Source organism: Protomyctophum parallelum (assembly GCF_964188405.1).
Source record: "Protomyctophum parallelum genome assembly, chromosome: 6".
Taxonomy (NCBI): Eukaryota; Metazoa; Chordata; class Actinopteri; order Myctophiformes; family Myctophidae; genus Protomyctophum; species Protomyctophum parallelum.
This window is the reverse complement of record NC_139701.1, coordinates 18028391-18049718: the sequence shown is the minus strand read 5'-3', so window position 1 is coordinate 18049718 and position 21328 is coordinate 18028391. Positions and strand designations below refer to the sequence as shown.

Sequence of the window (21328 nt, the reverse complement as noted above, 5' to 3'; positions counted from 1 at the left end):
CTGTAACTCTGAGAGAGTTCACAATGAATGGCACCAAATGGACCCATGAGCTGACATTTTACACTGCAGATTGGGGGTCCCAGAGATTAAAATAAATAGGCTATTATTAACTGGGGGGGTCCCCTGACCTAAAGCACATGAAACTGGCCTGGGGGTCCTTTTAAATGGACAGTGTTGAGAATCACTGTGGTTCCCAGCTAAAGTAGTTTATTGTTTATATAGCACCACTTTATCCATTTTGCGCTGTGATCTGCCATTTATTTTTTATAAATAACAATAATTTTTTGAACATATTTAATAATTTTGAAAAATAAAATATTCACTTCTGGAGGTCCCTGATACAAAACATTTTCAGGTGGCGGCCCGCAGCCATATCAATTTGGGGCGTCCTCGGCATGAAAATGGTTGAGATTGAGAATCACCGTCTATCCTACACACTATGGAGCATTGGAGACTAATTGCTTCCACCGTGTGGCGTATAGTTGTAATTGTAATGTGGTTGCATGGTTGCGTCCTTGTTGCGTCACGGTCGTATATCCCTTGACGGCACCCGTAGATTTAAGGTTAAACGTACGTGTAACTCCTACACAGATGATCATCATCAGGAAGTAGTATAATCGAGTTCCCCGAAAACAAAACAGCAACAGCAACATGGATATATGCTAATATAGCACTGCGGACAAGTTATATTTATCAAAAATATTTTAATATATCCGTTCCTAATGTATTCGAGGGAGAATGTCGTCCGATTTAACAGTAGACATCGAAAATCATCAGAATTTTATGATGAATAATAATAACAGCGACAGACTTGGCTTCATGGCCATCGACCAGGATGGAGAGTGGGGTGAGTGAGTGACATGAATAATCGCAATATATTATTTTGTATAATTATTATATGTATAATATCATGCGGTTAAGTCGAATAATTCAGATGTATACGTACAAGGTGCTGCAACTGTTGTGAGCTTGTAGGTTAATTTCGGCGCGCGACACCGTTGACGGTGCATTGCATTTGGTTGTCAACATTAATAGTAGCCCCTTTCGGGACCCTACATAAAGCTTTTCTGAAATTTTGATGAGAATGTCAGAAACTTCAGTAGCATTGGGTTCTGCTTGGAGGGCTACACTAATAGTAGAGATGATGCAAACACTTCGACTCTGAATTCATGTGTTGGAGTGAAAACACAAACAGCAACACCTGACCTGTTATAATATAATTGGCCGCCCGGAGTGATTAGATACCCGTTGAGATCCCCCCCGCCCATTTTATAACCCATGAAGGCTGATTCTACATGTCTTAAAACCTATATTGCTATAATATCAGTACGTGGTGATCAACCCTTAATGTTAACGACCCTCAAAATGTGTTGTTCCAGGGAGGGACCCCCAGAATAAAAGATTTGAGTTAATTAAAAGGTTTGCTTTAAAAAAAAAAGATAAATAATTAATTATATATTCATAGATTTGCACAAAAAAAAAAAGATCCACAAGCTCATAGCTCGTCACACTAGCTTGTAAAACAATGGTTAAAGTGGTTCAGATCTAAAATGACACCCGGTTTTAATGGGTTAAAAGGAAGGTTTTGCATAGTTGACATTCATGCACAGTGATCAGGGCTGGGGGCCAAAACACCATGCGAAAACAGGTTAGCTGAAGAGTTGCTTAAGATTATATTATGAGGAAAAAAATACAATTGAATTAAATTCATTTAAAATAAATACTTTTAAGTAAATTTTCTTTATGTGCTCAATTTTATATAATGAGCAATGAATGAGATGTGTAGAGGAAACCACTAAATTGAGAAGCTTTGAATTGTTTGTGAAAACAAAAGTGGTGGGATTTAACATGATCTCTCCATGTCTTTATATAGACATCAGCCTGTTTGATGAGCTGGACAATCTGCCTGATGCAGATGAACTCCTTCAAGCCCTGGAGCATGCTGGCTATGTAAGTAACCTAACCCAGTGGTTCTCATTCTCAACCCTTTCAGCCCCCCCCCCCCCCCCCCCCCCCCCCTCCCCCCCCCAGTTCCACAGATAAATATTGTGAAAATAGCAGATCTACAAGCTCGAGGTGTTCTTTCTTTTTATTTGACAATTTGGCCAATGTTAGAACAGTTTTTATAGCATAGTTTGTTGATTGCTTTTGGTGCACTTTTATTTTTGATGCACTTCTTTTCTTTCTTTTGGGGACACCCCTAAAACCACGTGGGGACCCCAACCCACAGTTGAGATTGAGAACCACTGAATACTGCAACTGCTGGGAACTGAACAGTGATGTCCAGTGATGTCCGTCTCTCTTGGATGAGAAAAACTGTACCACTCTTGTGATAGTTACTGTACTGTACTCTGTACTGTACTGTACAGTTTTATTGTTGGTTATACTTTTATTGTTGTAGTTATTGTGTTCAGTGTGAAAGGCCCTGTAGGCTGTCGCCCAGCAGACGGTACTGTTCATACCCCAAACAGACATACCGGTACATAGGGATATAGGGTGTAAAAACGTGTACGTCACCAAGAGGGGGGCAGCGTCTGAAAAGCTAGCGGCGCCATTCTTGTGGGCTTTAAACTCTAGCCTACATCACTCAGAATAGACTGACGGTGGTATGTTTTTGTAAATATTGAGCTCGTTCTTGGGGATAACATAGTGAACCAACACCAGGATGGATAGAAATAACGTCTGGCCCAAATACCTTACAAGGACATGGAAATGTTGTGAACAAACACGGCTGTGCTTAGATACTTTGTTGAACATTATGTCTCTGCGCCCGTGCGCCGTACAGCCGAGATCCAAGCCATTCTACGTCTTTTTGTAAACTCGTCAATCTGGGTTCCTTGATGCTGTCTCCATGCTGGAAAGCTGAAAATCTAATTCCGTTTTCTGGCTAATTCCCTCGACGTGACCTGCTGTGGCATTTATTTACTGAGCCAAGTCTGCACCATTGTGAGGTCAGTTTATAAAAAGAACGTATACAAGCACACCAGATAGTCGCTCAATGTAAACAAACCATCCACTATCCACTATGGATTTGTTATAAAAATCTTGGATGGATTTGTCTAAAAATAGCGTTTTGGTTAGTTAATATAATATGCCTTCTTTCTGTATATCAGCAAAATGTAATGTTTTATGTTAGACATCGAGGGAAATTAAGATTCTCAGATAAAAAAAGCAACGCCGCTTATCAACTAACTTGTTTAATCGACCGATAAGGTTATCAAAACGTATCAATTATCAATTAATGAATTAATCGATCATTCCCATCCCTAATTGTCTCCACCAGGCCAAAGGCATGGGGGGAGAGTATGTTTTGCACTCCGTCCGTCCGTGTGTCCGTCCGTCCGTCCGTCCGTGTGTCCGTCCGTCCGTCCGTCCGTCCGTGAGCAGCTAATCTCGGCCACCGTTAACCCGGTCGATGCCAAATTTTGCACACACACTCCCTGGATGCCAACGATGAACCTCTGCCCCAAACTTTCCAGAACGGCCTGTTATAGCGCCACCAGGAGGCCGCTTTGTGCAAAACAAGTTTTTGCACAGCACACCTACAGATTTTGTCCAAACATCACGCAAATTGGTACACAGTCTCTCTAGAGCCATTCAACCAAACCGGTCTTTCAGATTTCTCAGACTCCATCCTGATTGGTTAAGATTGGCTTCCAAAGTTCACAGGAGTGCTCAGTTTCAAACAAAATGCTGCAAATCATGAACACATCGCGTGGAATTGTGCACCCACATTCCCACTAGGCCGAGGACAAAATGCCACATGAACAATTTCAACTCAGCCTCAAGGTGGCGCTATAACTGGCCGAAAAGTGTTTTTACCTCTAACTGCACGGATCTGTGGATAACCTGGTGGAGACCTGTGCCCAGAAGGGCACTTTTTCTAGTTTGAATTGTGGATTTGTGGGTTTTATTAATGCTTATGAGTGTGGGACTGTGGGTGGGTGGGTGGATGAGTGGTGGTGGCTGCACTTTGTATATCTGTTTGTAGTATAATGTTTACACAATTATTATGTATTTAATGTGAATCATATTGAGTTTTCTGGCAGCCTGGTATGAAATGGGGTGGGGCGGCAGTGGCTCAGGGGTAGAGTGGCTGGATGGATGGTAACCGCAAGGTTATCAGTTCGAATCTGGGTTCCCCCAGAGTTGGTGTCGAAGTGTCCTTGAGCAAGACACTGAACCCCTAATTGCTCCTGATGTGCTGGTTGGTGCCTTGCATGGTTTCCACTGCCATCGGTGTATGAATCTATGTAAAGCGCCTTGGATAAAGGCGCTATATAAATGCACCATTACCATTAACCATTAAATGCACTATACAGAAAGATACAATTGTCTTGACTAGACTTGAATCTGATGGAGTTACATAATTATGTCTGCCAGGCCTCCGAGGTTCCTGACCTGGACTTCGACATGGACCTAGCTCCCTGGAACGGAGCAGCCACAGGCAGCACCTGTACAGGTAATGTACAGTAGCATATTAGTCAACATCTGTGTTAAAGTCCCGATCTGGAATTGTGCCGAATAAAAATAAAGTTAATTTATTTACATACATTTTAAAAGAGATGTTGAGAGTTAGATGGTAAATATACTATTTTGAAATTTCATCAAAGTCTTGTGTTTACATTTCAACATTACCAACATGTAATATAGCATAACAAAAAGAAATGCATACAAAACAAAATTTGCCTGTTGAATGTTAGTAATTTACTATTTATTTTGTTTTTTTGGTGGTGGTATATTTAATGGTATTGGTATTTAAAACATAGCAGATTGTATTCCATTTATATTATGATGCAGCCTCTTATACCGGTATACTGTACGTGTTCTTTGATGTGTACTGTTGCTTTTAATATTGTAGATCAGAGGTTTTGAACTGGTGGTCCATGGACCACTGGTGATCCGTGAAGGTAGTGTATGTGGTGTTTTGGTCCCTGACCTGACTATGCATTCAGTAATGTAGGAAAGTGAGGACTAGTTGAGAAACATCATACTAAATTACCTGGTGACCTATGATGATGTGTCAAATGTTGCTGGGAAGTCAGAGGTGAAGAAATTCCACAGAATCTCAAGAAGGGATTAAAGGAGAATTCCATACTAAAAGGCTTTCTTACCTTTCTTTGTAGTTGTTACGTCCCCACCAAAGAGGTCCAGGTGTTATTTTGTGCAAAAGCTCCTTATTGGCTATTTCCCCTACCATGAGCCCTACATGAATTGCATTGAATTGAATGGGGCTATGGGGTGTTGTGCTAATTCGCTTATTTCCATCGCTCAAAATTATAATTTCTTTGTATATATCCTCTCTTCATAATGTAAATAATATCCCAAGCGGCACACTTTACTACTTCTTTCGATGGAAATAAGCGAATTAGCATAACACCCCATAGCCCCATTCAATTCCCATTCAATGCAATGCAATTCATTGAGGGCTTATGGTAGGGAAAATAGCCAATAAGGAGTTTTTGCACAAAAAAACACCTGGACCTCTTTGGTGGGGACGTAACAACTACAAAGAAAGGTAAGAAAGATAAGAAAGCATTCTATCATGGAATTCTCCTTTAAGGGAAAGTGTACCGGATTGACTGGTTGAGTCATCATTAGGAAATGTGCTCGTATAAGTACTTGTGTCAAATTAAATCAAAGCCCTTAATTCATTATTTAATTTCAAGCCTTTTCCCCAACATGCCCACATCCCTAGCCAACACAACAGTGGTCCCCAGGTTGATTCTTAGTCAGGTTGGTGGTCCCTGCTGTAGATGAAACTATGCTGTTCTGAATGTCATGTGGTTTATAGCAGTGTTTTATTGCACGTCTATTATTCAGGAATGACCTAAATATAAATTAACTATGCATATTGTCAAGTTAGGTCTGTCATGTATAGAACAAAGCGGAGATAGGGGCACACGTCGAAACATGTCTGTTGAATAAAGTTTTCCTCCTTTTTAACCTTAAGTGTGCCCGGATCTCCGCTTTGTTCTATAGATGTGTTATCCCAATTGATCCCAGGAGCACCTTTTTACTATTTTTACATTTATTTTATACCTGAGCACCTGGTTGCTTCCTTGCCTCTGCTTATAGTCTGTCATGGATGCAACATATCAAGTTACAGTAAAGTACATGAAGACAACAATAGGATTCTTGCTTCAAATGCTACAGTTATGCACCCTGAAGTGGGAGCTCTGTGTGATGGTGTGTTATTAAGGTAGACCCTGTAACTGGAGAGATCATTGGTCACAATCGGCTAGAGAAAAAGTTGTAGAGATTTGTCTTCTGTGAATTAGGAGAAAGAAATGCATAGTACCGTCTTTATTTGTGTGTGCAGCAGCATATTTAACCGAAAATGTGTCGTGTGGTAAACTATAATCATTGTTAAATGATAATCTGCTCTCAACTGTCATACTACTACAAAAATTGGCCAAATACTCTCGGAGTTGAATTATAGTCCGGCAGCTTACAGGCTTCTTTTGTTTAAAGTGGGAAATATTTTTTATTGGCCTAAAATATTGTCTATTATACAATATACATTCATGAATCCACTTGCTGTCGGCATTGGGCAATAGTTTAAATATGGGTTTATATGTGATCCTACCATTAACATCCTATATAAGGCAAGATTTTCATTATGCTTTATGTGTCAAACTAGGGGGTTTTCATGATTATGAATCCATTTCAAGCATTAGTTTTGCACAGAAAACACTCCTTGGGCTAAAAATGGCCATAGCTGTGCCCAAATTCCCCAAAATGTGTGTGAGTGTTTTTTGTGCAAAACTAATGCTTGGAATGGATTAAGAATCATCAAATGTCACATGCTACTTAAAGCATAATGAAACTTTGACATTTTTGCCTTATATACGATGTCAATGGTATGGTCACATATGAACCCCTATAAAATAAATTGCTCAATACTGACAGCCGGTCAGCAAGTGGATTCATGAATGTATGTATATACGGTATATACTTATATAGACAATATTGTAGGCCAATAAAAAAACCTATATACCAAATTTCCCACCCCACAACCCAGTCTGCCGGACTATTAAGGATTTTCCCGTGTACACTCTACTGACTACATTAGCCGAGCTCGGTAAGCCCGTGTGACATCTCTGTGTCTGTACCACTGTCCTTGTGTGTCCAGATGGCGAGGTGAGCATGGACTCTCTTTCACCTGCCCACACTCTGAGCTCTGTCCCTTCTCCTGCCTCTGTGGAAGCCTTGTCCCCATACTCCTTATCAGTAAGTCTGCCCCTGCTCGCCGTCTGCACTGTGTCTGTGTTTAACATGCTCATTCTCAATGCAAATATGTCATTGGAGAGAGTCTGCATTTGTTTTTCGATGAGAGCATTTACGTTGTTGCCTATCTTGGCACAGTGTGAAAACGGGATTTGTCACAGATGGTGCTCAAAACATTGATATCGCTTTCGCTGGCAGATGCTGCTCTTTTTCTTTTGGACACAGACCCACAGTCCCACACACACATGCACGCTCCCACGTGTACACACACACACACACACACACACACACACACACACACACACACACCAGAGACGCTTCATTAATGACTGCCTTAAACACCTTGTCAAACTAATTATTCACTGTCTGCCTGATATATGCCACGCCCCCTCATTTTAAAAAGGTGCTGACAACTTTGGACACATTTGCATAATTATGTAGGCAGATGTTTTCACAGCACGTCAAAACAAGGGCAAAGTTTATATCCTCCTCTCGACCCCAACACTGATGTCTGTCCGCTGACTGAATCCAAGGACATGTTCTTGTACTGCCAGTATATTATTGCCAAGGACATTTGTATTTAACATATTAATGGTATTATTTTCCTTGGTGTGCACTAGTGCAAATACACCTTAATGTAACCTAAATGTGGATCTTCAGCTGTTTCTTTCGATGGGGCAAGCATATTCATCAACATTACAACCAAATGTAACGTACTGTAAAATACACCGGAATTAGAAAGATGCTAAATTTCATCCGTAGTCTCCACACAAAACACAGAAATAGAACAGACAGGCAGTACCGTTACATTATGAGACAAAGCATAAAAACATAGTGTACAAGAAACGAAGTACAAGGTATTTAAAATATTTTAAAATATTTATAATTTATATTCCAAATATGTTCCTGTTACTTAAAAACTCACTGTATACTGTTGGACCAACCTCATTCTGGTTTATTACTACTACTACTGTAGTGTCTGTAGTGTCCTTGATGGTGCTGTAAAACATAATGTCCTAAGCTCGCTCTGTCTTTCTCTGCTCCAGGATGAGGCCCTGTCTCCACAGTCCCAGCCCTCTCCTGTCTCTGTGTGCTCTGAGTCCAGTGTATACTCTGAGCCCCCTACACCAGCCAAGAGATCCCCGAAAAGAGCCAGCCTGACTGCACGGGGTGAGACAACCTCCGTCTGCTGACAGGGGCTCATTTAGTCTGTCCAGTGTCCACAGGATTTGTCTTCTTTGTAAAATGCAGAGTTTTTGTCTTATGTATTTTCAGTCATTTAAAGTACATGTAGTTACCAACTGGTAGGATGTCGAAGGACCATTTATGTAAATTACATACATGGTCCATCGGAAATACAGCTCCATCTCACTGAATTAGAATATTTTGTAAAAGTTGATTTTCTTCTGTAATATAATTCAAAAAGTGAAACTTTCATATATTTTTTCTCAATTCATTGTGCATAAAGTGAAGTATTTAAAACCTTTTTTTGTTTTAATCTTGATGATTATGGCATACAGCTCATAAAAATATCTCAATGAATTAGAATATTTTACGAGAAATGTCGACCATCTGAAAAGTATACAGTTAATACTTGGTCTGGGCACTGTTGAGGTGTTATGGAAACCCAGGTTTGCTTTGATAACAGCTGTAAATTAATTTGGATTGTTCAGTCTCATGTCTCACACCTTCCTCTTGACAATACAACCTAGATTCAATGTGGGGTTCAGGTCAGGCCAGTTGGCTGGTCAGTTAAGCACAGTAATACCATGGTCATTACACCAGTTACTAGTAGTTTTGGCACTGTGGGCAGGTGCCAAGTGCTGCTGGAAAAGGAAAATCAGCATCAACATAAAGCTTGTCAATGTACAGAGGCACACAGTGCTGTAAAATATCATAATAGATGGTTGTGTTGAGACTCTGGACATGACAAAACACAGTGCTGATTTAGGTCATGGTATCTGCATGGTGTTGGTCCACTGACAGTGAAAACTTAACAATGGTTTCAACAGATCTTTTTAGCTTCAGTATGTTGACAAGCTTCATGGAGATGCTAATTTTCCTTTCCAAAATTCCAGCTAGATTTGGCACCTGCCTACAGAGCCAAAACTACTAGTAACTGGTGTACTGACCATGGTATTACTGTGCTTAACTGACCAGCCAACTGGCCTGACCTGAATCATCAAGATTAAAACAAGAAATGTTTGAAGTACTTGAAGTACACTTTATGCACAATGAAATAAGAATATATGAAAGTTTCACTTTTTTAATTTTATTACAGAAGAAAATGTACTTTTACAAAATATTCTAATTCAGTGAGATGGAGCTGCATATAGTGCCCACTGCCCACCTATCCCACTGTCCCATTTTAGTTGCCAAAACCAATGGGTTCTCTTGTAATTGACTTTTGTTCTCACTTGCAACCTTATAATGCAGGTGCATAATGGACTACTGAAGGCTACATGCCTATAAGTGTCTTCCTCTGGGTTTTCTTTTTTACTTTAACATTGTTGCTATGCACCATGTGGCTGTAAAGGCAAGCCCTACAGTCATTTCAGAGTATTTATTGATTGGCCGGACTAGCAATATAATACAACATAACTTCAACACTGCTTCTATAAAATGAAGCATGGATTGACACACATTCGGTAAAGGCAACTTTGGGAAAACATCATTTTACAACCCCAAAATTTGGTGTGCGCTGCGCGTGCCATGGTATTAATTTATGATTCATTTGTATTTATTTATTTTATCGCTGTCTAGGACAGGGGTAGATCGGTGCAAATGTGGGGGGTTCGCCACATGGTTTGAAAAGTGGTCTGAAAATTTTCAGTCTTTTTTGGCTTTAACCCCTGTGTAATACATGTAACGAAGTGAGCTGTAATTGAGCTGTGGTCTTTTGAGGGGACATGCATATACTGTGTACACATACATGAAGATTAATCCTATTCTAGACGGAGGCTAGCTAAACAATGCCAGTGTCGAGAACAATGGGATTTACTGTTGGATCAAAATATCTGTCTATTTAGTATTTACAATCCATTTCATGAGTTGTAGTGGCAAGTTTGACTTTGCATTGATTAATATAACTGTAAAAAGGACATTTCTCCAACAGCAACAACCAAAACAACATTGTCCGCCTTTCACATATGAGCCAAACTGCCCTTTATTTACCATACACGCTGTACTTCCTCCCTTCCTGTCTCTCCTCCCAGCCAAACCGGCTCAGACAGTCAAGAGGCTCATCCAGCTCAGTACCAAGGTGTCCATCCAGCCCAGGCCACTGATCACAGCGCTCCCCCTGGCTCACGCCACGCCCCCCCTGCAGACTAAGACCATCATCCTCCAGCCTCTCCATGCCACCATGCTGCCTGTGGTGAAGGCAACTCCAATCAGCATCCAGCCAGCGCCCCCTCCAGGTGACCGTCCACACTGCGTCCCCGTTGCACTTGATTGCATCACACCATACTCATTATTTGCATCTACTGTAGTGTAGGCTAGCCTGAGGTGAGGTGAGCCATACAGTCGGTGTGTGTTGCACTGTGTTACATGTTGTTTTTGATTCTTACTGTAGATTAGGGCATTTAGAATAGGGCTGCAACTACCAATAATTTGCATAAGTGTTATTTTATACTTAAGCTAAAATTGTGAAAGTAAAAAAAACGATGTTTCTCCTATAATGACATGCCCAAAATAGGGATTGATTGTTTATTCTATGAAATTACCGATTTTTTTAATTTATAATCGATTAGTTTGATTATTAACTGTCGTGCCCCTAATTTAGAGAGCTGATCCCCTAATTTAGAGAGCTGATCCCTATCATAGTCCTGAGATCCCTGAATTTCTTTCAGTTTTTTCTGTTGCAACTTGTCCAGAAGATGGCGCTGTATCCCTATGTTCATTGTTCCCCAGCCTGTTTTGGCCTGGTTATGGAGTTGCTGACTTGTCAAAATTCAAACCCACATATGTAATCACTTGCTTTACTTTGAAGATGGTTGCTAGCTACAGTTGCACACAGTCGTTCTACATTACAATCCCACTCTAAATTAACAATGTATTCATATTTAAATTATGTAGGCCTATAAGCCCTTAAAAAAAAAAGTGAATATATATATATATATATATTAACATTACAGTATTGTGTGTGAGTGTGTGGGGGGGGGGGGGGGGGTGGGTGTAGGTGAAGGAACCTGCAAAGCAAAATGTCAATCCAAACAACACTTTCCTTAATATATACATGTACTTAATATATGTATTTTTGTGTGTGTGTGCGTGCACACGCTCGCAAAGATTTTGTTTTTTTTGTTTAAGAACCTGACTTCATTCAAGTAAATTATCGGATTGCACTACACAAAACATAACTTGATAATGTAGTAAAATTTTAAATATTCCTTTACGTGAGGATTTTGACAGTCAACAGGAATTCATTGGAGGCTTGGGAAAGTGTTTGTGCTGTTTGGAAATGTATTGGTGCTTTATGATGTGAGGCTGGGCTCTATGATTTATAGCCGCCAATTTATAGCCGCCAATACAGAATGTGTTTATACGCCAGGTATGTTCACTTTCCACATGCCTCGTATGTGAACATACCTGACCAATGAACACATTCTGCTGATATGATGGATTTAAAGTAACCATGGAGCTTTGCATATCGGGCGCAGTGCTACATTTCGAAACGGCAAACTTACCCAATATAGGCTCCAAATTCGTGTGAACTGTCTTCTACATTAATTCTCCTTCTCTGTCAGCTTGGCAAAAGACCGAAGCCGTAGCACGACTTACTTTCATTTGCACTGTTGGCTACGATTTGCACTGACAACAAGTCATTTAGAATGAGATTGAGACACTGCAGGACTGGCTGAGAAATGTCCCCTGGCTCAGACTGTTGTACTGTGGCTCTCTGGATAGGGATTAGCACTGACCGCTACTGTAAACCGTGAACAGGTCATCTATAAACAGGAGACTATTGTTTGTAGTCGTGGTTTTGTTTTTTTGTTTTCAGACCACAAGCCTGTGTAAATGTGGGCAGACGGGCATCTTTATTTATTCGTGCCCACTCATAAAAAGTTAAACACACACGCACGCACGCATGCACGTGCGCCCACATGTAGGCACAAGAAGGCCAAGTTCAGATACATACCTGTACCAGACAGTTTGTTTAAACCTACTTTGAGCAATAGATGGGTGGGATTTACTCCATCAGGACCAGACAGATGAGGGTAAGATATGGTGTCAGCCATGGGAAAGCAACCTTCATGAACTGTCACATTCATATTGCTGTCAATGTGTTGAAAACACACCCAGTTGATAAAACTTAGATGTTAAAAATGATAATAGATTAGATGATAAAAAGTTAAAACTAATCAAAATTGTTAACTAAAGCAATATTTACCATACATAATCTCCCAAACCCATAACCTTCCTACATGCATACAGACGGCCAGACGCATATGTACATATAAAAAAAAGTCACACCCTCATATTTGAACGCTGTTAGGAATGTAGTGTGTTTAGACCTTGGGTCATGGACAATAAACATCGTTTCCACCTGAACTTCAGTTTGCACACGGCGGGTCTTGTTAAAGTCCAGAGGTTAATGCAGGTCACTGGGGAATGAGGGAAGGTTGTTGCATCTGCACATGGAGGTTGTTCGGATGAGCCAGACTGATATGACTGCCAGCTGCAACGGGTTAGCGAGGGATGAGGTTCTTGTTCATGGTTTGTCCAGACAAATGTGAACATGAACTCAAGACGGACACACACGCACGCGCGCACACACACACACACACACACACACACACACACACACACACACACACACACACACACACACACACACACACACACACACACACACACACACACACACACACACACACACACACACACTGTACAGTACACACATACTATACACACACACACATACACACACACACACGCACACACAACAATTAAGACATGCATACAAACAGACAAAAAAATAAACGATAACAGGAACAAAGACGTGCACAACCACAGCCAAAGCTAGTCATATAGTAAAAGTATAGTTGCAGTGTGACTGTCTCCTGTAATTTAAGAGTGTGTGTGTGTGTTGTGTGTTTTTCAGGACGTCCCATGGTGCTGCCACAGCCAGGCCAGGTGCTACAGATCCAGACACCACAGACGGTCGGGGGCCATGTGGTCACCATGCCAACACTGAGCCAGGACATGGCCGTGACGGGCACTGTCGCCGCTCCGCAGATGGTCTCCGTCACACTCCGAGCCCCCTCCTCGGACGATGACGTAAGTCCTGACCACAGTGTTCTCATTTGTCCACTGAAAAATAAAAAATCTACGCTCAGTTTACAAACGCGGTGGTTTTGTGCTCTGCGTATGTGCGACTGTGCGTGTGAAATAAGGGGCACGTTGCACATAGACGTCAGGGCCAAGGTCAAATAATAATTGTTAACAGCTATTCCCGTCCCTCAGGAACTGTTGTGAGGATTCGGTTGAATTCTTTCTGCGTCAAATAGATGAAGCCTCCCACGCAGCCGACTACATGAGGCGTCGGCAAGGGTTGGCCGTGATCCCATCAAATAAATTCAGTTTCTCAGTTTCAATAGTCGCATACCTTTTCCATGTGGGAAATGGCGCCGCCATCAAGCCCCTTCTCCTACTCTACTGTACTGCATCGCCTCATTTCTTCTTCTTCTCATTGGTCCCCTGACCTCATCTGTGAGGTCCGTCTGCATCTGAGAATACTTGGGACCACCACTGATGTGGAATCAGGTTTTAATAGTGTCTCCTCCACTTCTAATAGTCATTAAAGAATTTCCCCTCCTTATTATGGTATATTGTGTAAAATGAAGGAAGATATAAAATGTTATGTATTTTTTGAGGCAAGGGGTGGGCAACCTTTTAGTGCACTATATCTACTTACTGTAATTGTTTTCCAAGGCTGGTGAGCTCTACCATCGCCAGACAGTAAAAACCACCACATTTGTCTTATTATAAGCTGGTAATTTGAATAATGCAAACATATCAATCAATACAAATAAAACCTAACCTAAATTAATTGTTTTCATTTGAATGATACATTCAGGAAAAAAGTGTTATGCATACAATAATGCAGGCTGATGACAGCACTTGATCCACTTTCATATGGTCGAGATTTCAGTTCTCACTTCACTGTGTGCTGGAAAAGTCCTGACAAATGATTTGTGGTTTGTCAGAAAGTGTCTATCCTGCTCCACAGTTGTTGCTGATGAGACATAAACTTTCCATTTGACATGATGATGATGTGTCTCTTCCCATTCTGCAGGGACATTGTAATTCTTTAGCTCATTCTGAATACTGTTGTCTTGCCTGATCTTGTGCGCTGTGGTTGAAAAGTAGTGCAGTAGACTAGTTCTAAATAGACGGCCATAGCTGAGTGGGTGGAGAGAGACTGCCTGGCTGGGAGACAGAAGGTCCCCTGAGTGGGTGGAGAGAGACTGCCTGGCTGGGAGACAGAAGGTCACCTGAGTGGGTGGAGAGAGACTGCCTGGCTGGGAGACAGAAGGTCCCCTGAGTAGGTGGAGAGAGAGAGAGAGACTGCCTGGCTGGGAGACAGAAAGTCCCCTGAGTAGGTGGAGAGAGAGAGAGAGAGACTGCCTGGCTGGGAGACAGAAGGTCCCTGCTTCGCGTTCCGGGCCTCCCGCCCAAGTCCACGTGTCCCTAAGCAAGACACGTGACCCCTACCTGCTTCCCCCATAGCGCCCACTTATCCTGATACTTATGATCGGTTAAAGGCAGATACCACATTTCACTGTATGCAAATATGCAGTGACAAATACCGCAAAAGAGTACGGACCAAATTATTAGATTATTATTAGATGACATGCGTATCTATACGCTCAAACCAGTTACAGTGGCTTGAATGTAACTGGACGGTGGATGATATGACTGGATGTTTTTGTTTGGGTTTTCAAATCCCTCCCACCCTATATATCACCAAACCATGCACAGTTGTGGATGGAAATCACACCGCTATGGCAACCAGGCGAACTGCGTGTATTTATTTCACTAAGTTGATGTAAAGTGAAAGTGACAGCAAAAGCGAGCAGAATGTCTCCAAGGAAAGTCGAGGTGGAAGATTACTTTCCTCCACCTTCACCTATAATAAAATCAAATAAAACTCAATACGGAGGAGCTTAGATTTGACAACCAACTAGCCAATGGGACCTGGGACCGTAAATCATCGTATAACACTAGCCAAATACCCTTTCAAGAGGAGCTTAGAATGCTGAACTTGTACTAAAAATGCAATTCTTCGTCAAGAATTGTCTATATCGTGGCTGTGGAATCAATGTGTAACACTACAGGTTGGCATAGGAAAACAAAAACATACAAATTAGGTAGGCTTTAATTGGCTTGCCATTGCCCAAAGTAGTCATCTGAAAGTTTGTGTTGGTATTGCAATTTTGAGAAAAATACATATGCCTCTTACCTCAAAATGATCGCGTAAGAAACTCTTTCTCAATCTCTCTCTCTATCTCACCCGGGTCACCCCCGCCCTTCCTCAATCTCTGCACCAGCCCCACTGTGTTGCTTCCTGTTCTCTCCCTGGGTGTTTGGGCGGGAGGTTGTCGGATTACTGTATGGTAGATATAGGTGTTTGGGTGGGAGTTTGTCAGACTACTGTATGGTAGATATAGGTGTTTGGGTGGGAGGTTGTCAGACTACTGTATGGTAGATATAGGGCTCTTCTAAGGTTGTGTACATTCAGTTGCAGCCTACATAGAACCGTGGCTTGAGCACTTGTCATACAGTACAAAGCCTATTCATAATGATAAAGTCATGCTTTCAAGAGGTGGTCTGATGGGCGTGTGTGCGTGTGCGCGCTTTAGTGAGAGAGAGCTAGTGAGTGCATGAACTTACAGTATGAATGTGTGCAGACAGGCGTGCAAGTGTGAACTTGCATTACTCGTTAACTATAATTTTGTAGTTGGCTAGTTGCTATGGCTAGTTGCTATGGTCACTCGTATACTGTTGGTAACAGTATACTCTCATCTTGCCCTATTTTTAGCTTGTTGGATTTCAAAAGCTATTAACTTTGATTTTCCAGGATAAAATACTGTAACATAAAACAGCAGGACAAAAAACAGGCACGTCTGTCATCACTATTATTGTTATTGTACTTGATGTGTCTTTTTTCCAGAGGAGTTGTACAACTACAGGACATGCATGTCTCTCAGTCACACACACTTGGACCATTAACTCAACCCCCTAGCAAGACCAAACATGGTAAATATAGCCGACAGTTAGGACTCCGAAATATAACAGATTTATGATGATATAAGTGGTCATCACAGTAGGCCATGAATTTCCATGATTCTTCCATTGGGATCGTTGCTTTTTAGAGCCAGAACATTCGCAGATACAACAGTCATTATTGGCCTCAGCTTTATTTGTGCCGATGGGAGTTTTACTGGAAGGGCCCATGTCTTACGTAAGGATAAATCGTGTTTTGACCTTGTCTTAGAAGGAATCGGACATTGTGATATAACAAAGGGCGGTTTCCTTTTGCCTTTGACGGTGTCTGAAAGGGTGATGTCAGGACAGCTGTGGTGGAAAGATGCAAGCACACACCATGTGGCACGCACTACATGGCGCACACACACACACACACTCTTTAGTTTCTTTGTGAAAAACAAACCAGAGCAGGTTTACACACTTGCAAACGACCAGCATGTAATTACAATGAGAGTAACAAATCATTGATACAAATATTCCACCTATCAACCTGATATCCACTAATTTAAATTAACTTGGTTTAATTACTGTAGTTAAGCTCCGTAAATGAATACGTTTTCAGATCACAGACGGAAGGGGCAGTAAAGTTAACAAACAATCAAGCAATCTTATAAAAATAGTAAAATACAATAGCTCAAGTCAAGTTGCGGTGCAAAATTGCGTTTAAATAAATAAAAAAAGTCTTAAATGGTATTGTGGCAAAAATAACACCTGTGGCACTCTCCTGTTGGAGTCTTCATGATATTCATGAGTATCCCGACAATCTTGTGTGATTTAAAGTGTGATTTATCATAAAAAGTTCATATCCTCCCATCCCTACAATCAAGTAATGTGCAGTGTCCCTCCTTCACACACTCATCACTAGTCCTGGGTCTGGATAATGACGGTGCAGCATGGTCACACACAGACCACACGGCTTTCAGGGGATCCTGTAAGGTACTACTTGACTATGGCGTGGACTGCCAATGAGACTTAAACCAGGCGTAAGCAAAACACAAACTCAATTACAGCGTGCCTTGTTTATGCTACAAGCCTGCGGTTTCTCAATAAAAGTCTCCCTCAACCTTTTGTTCGTGTATTCAGGGCGGGAGCGTCAACTGTGTTCCATTAAAAGGCCCAGAGCTCAGCTCAAGCAACAATGGCCTTAATTTATTTTTATTCCCTCTCGGCGTCTCCTGATTAGACGTAAGGCAAGGAGAGGCCTCTGCTCTCTAACCTTTAACTATCAGTCTTTGTATCTCAGTGGAATTGTCTGCAGAGCCAGAAAGTCACTGAGCACTGCTGCCCTGACTAACGGCAACCTCAGCTCTTCTCACAGGCGGTTTGTCTGCAGCACAAACCATCCCTTGTGGCTTTTCCTGCATTCTGACCTCTTGGTGTGACAAATGCGCCCTCATTCAGTCTCTCTTCTCCATTTGTCTTCCTCTCTTGTTTCGTGTGAGCGCCACTTCCTTGTTAATGGCGTGTTATTCTTCATATTCTGCACATTTTCTTTGTGGTGCTACTAAAGTCCCCGTTGGTGGAATTTATTATGTTAATTGCTTCTGATATGGATGCTGGGATTGAAGTGGTTAACTCCATCAGCAACATTTCATAAGTGGCGTTCATTGTCTCTATGAACATTGGCCTTTGACTGTGAAAACACTCTGCTGCTAAAACTGTCTGAGAGGAACTCGTCCTAATTATCATCACAGGCATTAATGGAGCCTGGAGAGACGTTCGCCATGCCAGACCTCGAGAGTGTTGGAGAGGCATTCCAAGCCCCAGAGTCCAAGACAAACAAGCCTCTCGGCCCATTTGTGAAGCCGGACGAGTCAATAAAGTTTACAATAAGCAATTAAAGAGGAGGGGTCAGACACGTTGATCTGTGAGGAAAAAAAAGCAAAATTATACAAGGCCTTTTGGAGTCGAAAACCCGGTGAATAAAATATTTGCCAAGTTCTCAGGATAGACTTGCAAGTTCAAATAGGGCAAAACATGAAAATCATAAATCCGGCATAGTATTTGAACTGGACTTCGTGAATGGAATTTTTCCACAGGTCTCGTTGCACTTTAAACAAAGAAGGGTATCTGAAGAAGGTATAGTTAAAGAAGGAATAATGGGTATCTGAAGTAGGTACAGTTTGAAGGGTTGCCATATCAGCTCTGCAGCACCAGTCCAGTGTGATGGTTTATTGTTCTGTAAAGTAACTCAGCTGCAGCCTTGGGCCACTGCAAAACACTTGAGCCATAGTGTGTGTGTGTGTGTGTGTGTGTGTGTGTGTGTGTGTTTCTGTGTGTTTCTGTGTGTGTCTGTCTGCTGCTATTCGGACCAACTGCAGCTGTGCTCATTTTATAAGCTCATTGTGGTTTGGATACAGCACAGTGGTTGGTAAAAGATGGCAGGCTTTAACCAGGTGCACTGTATGTGCGGTCGCCAGTGTGTATCCTGGCCTATAGTTATATAGTTGCTGTCGGGCAGAAACCTTGTATCTATCTTGTATCTATGTATCTATCTTGTATCTATGCTCTACTTTATCATACAAGAGTGTCCCGCTAAGTAGCTAAAATACCACAAATACAAGCTCACAACGTGTCACGATGCGACACGAGCTTGTAGATCTGCTATTTTCACAATTTTCTGTTGTAGGCATGTTTTAAAAAAAGTTTTGTCGAAACGTTGGTAAAAATAAAACGTTTTTTGGCATCGGGACTACGAGGTTGTGCAACCTCTCCTTTCCTTAAAAAAAATTATAAACAAGGAACAAGGTTTTGGATATACAAGGTTTCCACCCGACAGCAAGTTTATGCTCTGTAAGCCTGGGTGTGAAATGGCTACTAATGATGACATATATGGGACAGGTGTTGTGCAGGGCAGGGGCTTTGTGACAGCTGTAAACGGCCATCAGGGATTGTGTCACATTGCGATGTAATGGGCTCCTACGCACTCAGGGATTGTAGTTTAGGCATATACAGTATGTATTTCTGCTGTGTAAATCAGTTCAGCCTGGCAGTGCTGCAGGTCCCACCGCGTGGGGGGAGACACTAGTGGAGCGTGACGAGAGTCAGTCCAGAGAGATGGAACTGATGGAAAAATGCAATAATCAAAGCTCCATTCTATTATGTATTTATTTATTTTAATTCGACCTCTTCAGAGAAACTATTTCTCTATTGTTGGTCTGTTTCTGATACTTTTGTTTGTTGTAATTATAATTCGCTGCATTGTTCGGGTTACTGGAACTGACTTTTGGTACAGCATGATTGCCTGGAATAGTTCTGCAATGTGGATTGCCAATTAGCCACTTAGTAGGTTCACACCAAATAACAGATGATGGATACAAAACTGGACAGACAACACATATTATCGTAGATAAAGACAGAAAATGGTGCAACATGTGCACAGGTACTGTAACAGCCATCAGGAACATATATAATTCATATGTATGGTGTACTGTTAGTGTCAGGGATTGTTTCTCAGTGGAAGAACTCGGCTGAGGTCATATAGCATCTGATGGAGGCATGCTTTTTTTCGATCCATCTCTTCAAAGCATACTTCATGTCACGTTCGTGAATAACAATTCAAAATGCATTGCCTGAGTCAATTTGACCAAATGTTCGTCTTTCTTTGCCTTGTTGTCAACTCTTTAAAAAGATCTCCCATATTACCTGTGGAACACACGTGCCATTGTTAGCAGGGTTAACATCCTCTTGTAAACTCAAGAAAAGTTTTCCTCTTGTGAAGTTAAGACCTTGTGAAGTTAAGACCGCCCCGTTTGATGGGTCATCATGCACTTCCTCCTGAATTAACCTTTTGACCTTTTTCAGTGGAATGTGCAGGCCTGAACAGCAGGGCAGCGACCAGGTGTGCAACGATGCCTTGGCTGTTACGGTTGTGGGGAGTCAGGAGACCCACATGATGGGCTGGTTTTCATTCTAGTCACCTAATCGGAGTGATTTCAAACCTGCGGGCCACGAGGATATTGCAAGTAGGCCCCCAAATAATTGGCAAAACAGTTTTCATTCACACTTAAAGTATACCACGTTAGTTCCATTGATCCAAGGGGGATCGCAATAGATTGATTGATCATCAAAATAAACATGCTATGAAAATGCACTTGGCCAACCCACTTAACATGACAGCTGTGATAAGTGGGTAGGCTGTGAAATCTGTCAAGATTTTCAAATGATGACTGATCACAGGAAGGTTGGGAACCACTGACGCCCACCAGATGATCGCAAATGATCTTTCTCAGCGCAACACCCTGCTACACATTTGTATACTTAAGGGGGCATTCCACTCATTTTCAACATTTTACCATGTCATTAATATACCTCAGAGCTGAAAAAATCATTAACATGGTGAATCACATCTTGATGACATCAAAAAAATTAGAAAATTCTGAATATCTTTCTCTCGTTTGATATCAATGAAAATGCGCTGGGATCATAGGACGCGTGTACACGTCCTAGCGCAACCCGTCGGTTGGATTAGTTCTGATGTTCCCACACGTCGTACAGTCTAAATAGATTCACTGCGCCCTCTGCCCAAGCTCGGATTTTCTTAGGGTTTCTTATTTTGCCTCATTTAAAATAAATGGTTGAATGCCTTTAATTGAGATAGAGGTGCCATTCTTCCATCTTTGCTCCCTGCCCCACATACGTCTCTTCAGCCTCAGCACCGCAGTGGTGTGAAGTCCCTCCCTTTCTCCCTTATTCCTCCATGGTAACGGCTTACTCACGATGTTCCCAGGCTCCGGGCTGGTGGCACAGCTCCCAGTTCTAAGCCAGGAGACAGAGAGAGAGAGAGAGAGAGAGAGGTTTCTCAGGAGACAGGAACACAAATACA

The 21328-nt window shown here is 41.7% G+C and overlaps 1 protein-coding gene across 2 annotated transcripts in view; it reads left to right on the top strand.

The window, feature by feature from the left end:
- The first annotated feature begins 608 nt into the window (after nt 1-608).
- The window catches only part of atf6 (activating transcription factor 6), a 56799-nt gene continuing 36079 nt past the window's right edge, over nt 609-21328 (top strand). For both annotated transcript variants that reach the window (XM_083766985.1, XM_083766984.1), the window contains exons 1-7: nt 609-847; nt 1874-1950; nt 4384-4462; nt 7136-7233; nt 8277-8400; nt 10446-10649; nt 13337-13512. In XM_083766985.1, the coding sequence (XP_083623111.1) occupies nt 739-847; nt 1874-1950; nt 4384-4462; nt 7136-7233; nt 8277-8400; nt 10446-10649; nt 13337-13512 (867 nt within the window). In that variant the 5' untranslated portion in view covers nt 609-738. The remainder of the gene's footprint in view (nt 848-1873; nt 1951-4383; nt 4463-7135; nt 7234-8276; nt 8401-10445; nt 10650-13336; nt 13513-21328) is intronic.